Genomic DNA, 8,692 nt, shown 5'->3' on the forward strand with positions numbered 1-8,692 from the left:
TTATTTATTTATTTATTTATTTATTTATTTATTTGTTTGTTTGTTTGTTTGTTTGTTTGTTTGTTTGTTTGTTTGTTTGTTTGTTTGTTTGTTTGTTTGTTTGTTTGTTTGTTTTGATAGATATAGAAATTGAGCCAAAGGAAGCGAAATGTGAATGTATGGAAGACAGAGAGAGAGTACAAACATTTATTTGAAGTAGAGCAAACGCTATGTTGGGGCGCCCGCCCGGTGAGGGGCCTCGTAGTCGAGGTAGCCCAGAGCTTCACTGGCCGCTCCGGTGCTCCCCACCTGGCGACTCTGGGATGTAAGGTCGGACAGGTCAGATGGCCCGCCCACTGCTCGTGTATTGGATGGGGATTAAAGGAGTACTGACACTAAAATTTTATGATCCATTTTTATTGCTCTTATCGATGCTTAATAGTCTGGCGAACCGGACACAGCACTTTAGATACTGCAGCGTGAGATAATTAATTCTATTGAAAGGCCTGAAAATCGTTCGTTTCAATTTCCCGCGCTTTCAGCCTGAAAGGCGCATATGACAGAATCCCGGAATGACCTCGCCGCTTTGTGCGGACGTCAAAACAATGTGGAGGCCGGTGGGGGCTTTGTTTCGTTCCTCCATGGTTTCGACCACGCCGCCGCCTGAGCTGAACGGCTGAGCTGCATGAAGGTGCTATTGGCGGTGAGATGTTTGAGTGGCGCCCCCTAGATCTGACGTCAGCTTAGGGACCCGCTCCGCGGTCGTCTGCTACATTCGCCCCGCTGCTACACCCGCGCCGCGGTCGTCCGGTTCTGACTGGCAGCAGTGCCTTTGCTAGAAATCGCCCGCTTTGATGCTTTGGTGCTTTAAAAAGCGTGTTTTCAATCAGATTCTGACGGCTCTGAATAATTTCAAGCTTTGTCCCACACAATTTTACAACACACGAGGAGAGAGAGAACGACTTTCAGAGAGCATCGCTCAGACAATCGTGTGTAACTCGCCCTGGTCCTATCTAGCGTATTTGCGAGTTTCAGCGCTCAGAGCTCCTCGATAAGTATTCAAAATGCGTAGGCCTCCCTTAAGTATTTCTGAGATGCTCTTATGAAGACTCAACAGTCTAATGCTACGCATCAAGCAGCGGGTCGCACGGTAGGAAATAAACAGGTGTTTTCTCTTTCTTTCGTTGTTGTTAGATGAACGTTTTTTTTTTTCCTGTGCCCAACGCATTCATTTTTCTGCACCGTCCTAAACGTCCTAGGAGGTTTGGGGATGTTTGCAAGGCTCACAAAGTTCATGTGAATATTCAATGCAATAAGATATGTGCTACGGCGCAGATAACGTTGTCCACAGTACTCGAAGGCGGCTTTTGTGCACCTAATTTCTATCGAACCATCGATATCGTAACGAACTCAATCTCAACCCGAAAAGTTATGACATGATTACGGTGTTGAAAACTTGATATACTTGCTAACTAACGCAATAGATAGTATACATGCCAATTTTCAGTATAACACAATTCGAAACCAATGAATATGTCCAGACAGCTCTTTATTGTTTTCCGACCCCTTCAGTCGCAAAGAACAAATCCTGGCCTACTCGGGATGACGTTCGGTGAACTGAAGAATGAATCTTACTCTCTCGTCTTGGACTGAAGAGCCTGCCCACTCACCAGATCGATTTTACTGTTAAAGTTTTCTCCTCCTCCTTGTCCTCCCCCTCTTGAGTGCAGTTTTACTATAACGCCTATCTGAATATTCGGATGATATGGCTGTGGCAAATGTACCGAAATATCCCTCCACATCTGAACAAACATAGTCTTACTGTATGTTTGCCATACAGGTTACTCGTTTTGCTCAATAAGCCGGCATACTGGTTAGAAGCCTGGTATAAAACCAGCACGCGTCTATACACGCAGCAGGTTATTTGGAAATCAACCTACAAGATTTAACCTAACAAGATTTAAAATATCGCTTAAATACGGGAATAATCATGATTTAATTACAATAATAATACAAATTTGTAAAATTCTGTCTCGAACTTGATTTCAGAAGCCAGGTTTTCTCCTGTAAAGCATATTTCCTGCATACTGCGGCGTGTGACCCGAAGACAACTTACGGCCAGTCTATCTCCCATTTAATTGCTTAAATCTGGTTCAACGCAAGAGAGGGCACCACCGCCTCAAAGAGCGCGCGATTGCTCCTTCCACCGGCACTTCTACGGCGCCCAATCAGCGCTCGCCGTGTGGCAAAAGAGAGACTTACAGTATTTGAATTCACTTATACACTGCATGCTTTGCCCGTCTCCACGTTTCACGTTAGTGGAGATGGCCCGGGATCTTTTTTTCCTGTTTTTTTTTTCAAATAATGAAACCTGCACTTCACTATTAGAAAAAAATGTATAGGAATTTTCTACGGAATTGCTTAGAGTGCAGGAAACTTTCTATCTGAGCCATCTTATCACATCGACTGGGCGGTCTTTTAAAGCGAAGCTTTGTAACTGCGAAGCAGGATACCTCTACCCACAAGCACATTTTATGGCCGATGTTAGCAGAAAACTACCATCATTATTATGGCGTCCACATACTCACTGGCATCAGCACGTACCTACGCTGGATTACTGGCCATACCGGTAAAGATTACGGTTGCGTAAGCTATTCCGAGTGCAAAAGTTCCCAACAGCATAGAAATCACGTAGTGACGTCACCGCACTTTCATATATAAAAGGGGAGACCGACCTACCACCTCCTTCAGTTCATTCCAGGCTACCTTGGTAGACCACGGCAAATAGAGACGCCAGAAGAAGAAGAAGAAGAAGAAGAACATAAAGCAGTCGTGAGTGTCGTTGGTTAAGTACAATTCACTTGTCTCTGGGTTCACTCTTTGTATAGTCCCGTATGAGAGTTCAAGTGACGACGCATGGATAATCGTTGTGGGTGTCGTTTACAGCTTCGCAGTCCAACTACCCTCACAGCGTGGATTAGAGCCATAAGTTTTTTTGCCTCTTCTCATGGTTTTCCGGGAGCTTCTGCTGCTGTATTCTTGAACGGTCCGCCTCTGAGCTTTATCTGACACGAGGTAATGCTGGCCTCCGCGTATCGCACCCTAAGGGCCCCAAAAGCGACTCACAAAGAGGGGGGGAGGGGGGTTTCCGGGGTTCCTAAACAATACAACGCTGGCGCCCAAGGAAGATGTAGTTCCTGCTTGTATTACGTTCTCCCCTCTTCATGTTGGTGGCCTCTTTACCAGGGAAACTGAAACATTCAACGTTCTTCGTACCGCCTAGTAAACCACTAGCATACCCCGCTACGCAGGGTATGAAACATTCCTCGTTGTCTCAGCGGGCTTGTCGCTTGCACTAGGATTTCCTGGCGGCAAATGCTGGCAAACTTTCGCAATTTTTTTCTATTTTTCGTATTTTTTGGTTTTTCGAAATTATGTCCGACCAATTATCTTCATTTACGCTATTACAACGATCAAAGGTGTTACTTCCGCCAAACCTACATTTTTGTGGAAATGCCGGGCGTTACACCGATCACCATTTTCGCTATGTGTTTTTGTATTTTTATTATTGTCACTGTTTTCTAAATTATGGCTGACCAATTACCTTTATTTACGCTGTTATAACGATTAAAGGTGTTACTTCCGTCAAATCTTCATTTTTGTGGAAATGAAGGGTGTTACTCGGTTCGACGTTTTATCTATTTTTGCTACTTTTCCTATTTCTTGGTTTTGTCAAAATTCTGTCCGACAAATTTTCTCCATTTACGCTATTCTAACGATTAAACGGTTACTTCAGTCGCAGCTGCATTTTTTTGCTAATCTCACTATTTTTAAGTATTTCTTTTCTTTTGTGCTTTTTCCAAATTCTGTCCGACCAAGTATCTCTAGTTACGCTATCATAACGATTAAGGTATTACTTCCTCCAAATCTGCGTTTTCGTCGAAATGCAGGGCGTTACATGGTTCGCCATTTTCGCTATTTCTTTTTCTATTGTTCTACGTTTTGTTTTTTCTAAATTGGTTTTAACAATTACCTTTATTTACGCTGTTATAACGATTAAAGGTGTTACTTCTGCCAAACTGCATTTTTGTGAAAATGAAGGGCGTTATAGGGCTCACCATTTTTTATATTTTCTTTCTGTTTTTTATTTTCTGGTTATTCAAAATTCCGTCCAACCAATTATCTTCAATTACGTTATTGAAACCTTTAAAGATGTTACTTTCGTCAGATCTGCATTTTTGTGGAAATGCATTGCGTTACATGGTTCGCCATTTTCGCTATTGTTCTTATTTTCCTTATTTTTTTGGTTTCTGGAAATTGATTTTATTGCTTACGAGGTTTAACGCGCCTTTAACGCGCCTTTAAAATCACGCCTTGAGCTAGTTTACGCTATTTTAAGTCTCTTGTTAAGAAAAAAAAGTTCCGCCTTCGCGAGATCTGCTGCGGACAAGCACAAAATCTCAACCGCGCGCAAAGAAACAGCATAGAGAGCGAGCCCGAGTGAAGCAGATGACAAATGCGAGAATCCCTAAGCCGACGTCACGGAGGCGCGCTCCGCAGCGCCGCCCGTGGTCGCGCTCACCGCCAATAGGCCTACCACTGCGGCGGAAATTTGATGACCGCTTTCAATAAAAGTCCTGATGGCAACTTCTATTGCGATTCTTGGCTATATTATCGCTTCCTTTCGAGTGTGTGGAACTTTTTTTTGCCAACAGTGCCTTTCTGGGCAGCGGGTATGCCTGTAGCTCTGGCTATGTGCCCGTTTGTGAATGCGCCAGCGCCCAGTTCCCGCTCGCGAGGCCGCGCGTGTGAAGTGACGCCACGATTTTTTGACGAGCGGTGTCCGCGTCACTTCTTTTGGCTACCACGGGATGATGTCACGCTTATGTCCATTTGCTGAGTGCCGCTCTGCGTGCTGTTCCGTCGGCGCGATAAATGAGATCCAATTAAAGTATGTTGTTCGCGTCGCAGGCCGCTCATATTTCAGCCGTGTATTCTGTTGAGCAAAGGAAGCGAACTGTACAATAATATTAACGCCGAAAATTGGTGTGAGTACTCCTTTAAAGGGGCACTGACACAAAATTTTGAAGGCGAGATAACTTCGGAGATAGATTGGTGGGAACACATGTACATCATCTGCAAAATATCAGCTGCGAATACAGCCTAGAACATATTTAAAATCAATTTTAAAGTGTGCGAAACGCAACCGAGCAGCCAGCAGAGGACCACGCGCAATCGACATCCCGAGGTTATTGTGTAAATAAACAACATGCAAACACGTCACGAGTTTGTGCTTGCCGCTTCCGCACTGCCGGCGTTTTTCGCCGGCTCGCCCGGCTCGCCGCTTCAATCAGAGGGCCGGAGGGCGGAGCTTCTGCACTCGAGAACGAACGACCCGATCGTTGGCGGCGGAGGCGCCGTGATTTCGTCAGCTCATCGGGCAGCTGGCCGCGACCAAAGTTATACAGCGATTCGAGGCACTCTGTTTCTATTACTGTTTATTACCATTGGATGCGAAAACGCGCCGGAGGCACGAAAAGCCCACCGAGCTAGCCGCACGGTCGCCGTGCAGGCGGCGGCCACGGCCGCGAAGTGGCCCAGGCCGGCGCAGGTAGCTCGAGTGATAGCTTGTTACCGCTGCACGAAATTGTCCCCAAGTCACGACCATGGTGGCTTACATGAGAAAGGAGTTAATGATGCGATGGCGGGTTGCATTAAAAATTGTCCAGTGTTGTACACGTTCCTCCAAAATAGGAACGAAAGCTCGTTCCTCGTTCCTTGCCAATTTTGAAACGAGTTCCCGTTACAAGTTCCTTTATTGCGAAAGGAACGCGTTCCAGTTCCACTTCGACAATTGGAACGTGTCGTTACATTAACGTTACAATTAGGTTTTTAAATTAAAATATAGTGTCGGATAATCCTGGGTCGAAATTAAGTGAGACATTTAAAACTCACATCGAACTACGTATATTATAGGTATATTAACACCACCGGAGATAAAGATAATCAAAAGAAACGCTCCTAGGCGAATTTTTTCAGGGAGCACCGGACAAACTCCAGACGGCTCGGGGACATTTCGGTGCAGGATATTTCGGTGCGGAAATTTCGGTGTCCAAATTTTGGCCACCAAATTATCCGGTGCTTGCCTGTTTGCGACAGCCGTTATATTTTTATTTCCGCTTAACATGGGTTATGAACAACAATCTGGAGCAGTGAATTTATTTTTTTGATTCATGCCATGTTCGATCTTTCCCAGGTATTTTTAGAAATTCTACATTTGTATATTTTTATTTAATACATCTTCCTGGGGACACCTGTTATGCAGCCGATTGAATTCTTTAGCACACGTTTTTTTTTTTCATTTATGAGAGGTTGTTAATTTATATTCGCTCTTTTTTACCTAAAACAATTACCCGTGTTTACGATGGTCTACCTCCTCTTTTGTATTTTTCTAAATCACACCCTCAAATTATATTAATTACATGCACACACTCAATATCCAAAAGTAACAAACATTAGCTAGCCCATCAGAATGAAGAAAACATTATGAAGAGTATTACGTAGGCTGGGCTGCCTTGGTAAAATGAATTCGCGAACACTGGTCTAGGATATTGTCGGGGAGGAAAAACGGGCCTTTTGGAAAACAGCCGCAGGTTCTAATCTCCTAAATGCTGATTAAGCACGTACCGGTTGTGCATACAAAATCCAGCCATCGTGTACGGGACAACCAACATTCGTTTAATGTTTACAAGCCTACATTTACCACATTCTAATTCTTTGTTCTAGCGCCCCCCCCCCCCCCTCCCACCGGTACGCTCGAATCTCGACCAGATTTCTTTTTCAGCCATATTATTTTCGGTTTCCCCTAAAAATCCTACTGGCGTGGTGGAGTTCATGGTCTCCGAAGTGTCACCGCAATAATTTTTTATTTTTTTATTTAGAACATACTGCTAGCCTCTTAGTGGAGGCTTTTGCAGGAATTGGGTGATACATTCAGAACAATTACATAGCACAATTCGCGTTTAAAACAGAGAAAAAGCTTTACATTCACCATGGGCGCACGAAACCTCTATAATGTGACACAAAAAGCCACCCCAAAAGCCGCTGAGAACACAATGGCCACTATCGTTTGCTGGCAACGCCCTTCCGCGCGTCCCGGTCATACCGATGGCGCCCCAACTCCAGGAATCGCTCTTTCTGCACCTTCAATCGCCCCCTTGTGAATTAACTCATCAGGTCGCGCATATCATGGACACCCCAGGTATACATCGCTTCCTCCCATTATAAGGAGCAAAAAAAAAATGAATAGGCTAGTGTGACGAGAGCGGCAACAGTCGCCTTCAAGTTTTCGAAGTCCAGTCGATGCAACGGTGAAGCACAAGTGACACCCCTCTCTCTCTACTTAGGGGGATGATTGCCGGCGGGGCTCAGCTTTCCCCTCCCCTAAGTAACGCCACCGTAAGTGCGATGGTTGGTTTGTTAGTTTTAAGCAGAACTGACACCGAATGCCACGAAGGCGATATTGATTGAGAGATTAATTGAAACGAAATGCACACGCGCCTAATCGACCTCGTTTTTCTGTTGCTTTTTTGCGGAAGTTTTCCTGGGGGGGGGGGGGGGAGGAATAAACTAAAAGCAGCAGCGTCTTGCACCGTTGGGTGAAGTGAAAGGAAAGCGCTTTGGTAACACTTAAAGTATTAGGGTTGTTCACATGAATGTTAAAATAACAGAAAAATGGTTGAATGTATCCAAATTAACAACGTTAATTTTTACCATCTGCTACAGAAATTGGGTTTCACGTGAAAATGCTCCGCCAGGGTTTAGCGTTCGTTTCCACGAACGGCGGCGCAAGTACAAGTCTCGAACGTAAAATCATATCAAGTCAGGAAATTACAAAATTAAAGCTAAAATGTTCAAAGAATGCCTGGGACATCCCCTCACTCAAAATGTCTGGGCCAAGACGTCGTGCCCCAAAATGTCCGTGCACAGAAATGTCCACACTGAAACGTGCTGGACCGAAATGTCCGACACCGAAATGTCCGGATCCCGTTTAGCAGTCCGTCCGTTTCGTTGGCTACGTTGTTACCGGGTTGCCGGGACCGGTCTGCTCCTGAGCGCGCGGAAGGGCGAGTAGGAAGGGTGCGGAGGCACGGACATGGCGAAGGCAGGCCCGCGAAACTAATCTCCCTACCGCGACGAATGCCCAAGTGCCCAGCCGGGTCCCGGTCAACCCAGTAACAACGCATACGACCGAACGGAGGGACTGCTAAAACTCTCTATTCTTTCCCCGCCAGGGAACAATTCTGTCGGCCAGACGCGCATTATGGCCGCCCCAGACAAACGATGAAGGGTGAAAAGCATTCTCGCGGCTACGCTATTCACCCGGCGAAAGCCGCGCAAGCAACCAGCATGAAAGCAAACACAAGCTGCGGCCTGCTGCGTGGTTATTCTTCTACCTTTGACCTTCGAGGAAGCACGTACGGCTGAAGGGCGGGCAAATTGACCATCTTATAAGAAGAGAAACGCAATAGCGCTTTGTGGATTTTTGTACTCGAGCCTTGGCATCAAAAACAGCCAAATCCTAGCGATGTAACGGCTGGAACGCCGTTCCTGCCGTTCCTTCAAAAACGTAACGAGTTACCGTTACAGTTCTACCGACCCTTAATGGAACGGTGGCGTTCCTCCGTTCCTCCAAAAAGGAACTAGTTCCAGG

The 8,692-nt window shown here is 45.5% G+C and overlaps 1 protein-coding gene across 1 annotated transcript in view; it reads right to left on the bottom strand.

The window, feature by feature from the left end:
* Positions 1 to 207: 207 nt before the first annotated feature.
* LOC144179744 (uncharacterized) overlaps positions 208 to 8,692 on the bottom strand; it is a 140,782-nt gene continuing 132,297 nt past the window's right edge. The window contains exon 3 of the mRNA XM_077708186.1: positions 208 to 335. Coding sequence (XP_077564312.1) covers positions 208 to 335 — 128 coding nt within the window. The remainder of the gene's footprint in view (positions 336 to 8,692) is intronic.

The sequence above is a fragment of the Haemaphysalis longicornis genome, unplaced genomic scaffold (genome assembly GCF_048455015.1).
Source record: "Haemaphysalis longicornis isolate Haplotype H1 unplaced genomic scaffold, Haemaphysalis longicornis Haplotype H1 scaffold_4, whole genome shotgun sequence".
Lineage (NCBI taxonomy): Eukaryota > Metazoa > Arthropoda > Arachnida > Ixodida > Ixodidae > Haemaphysalis > Haemaphysalis longicornis.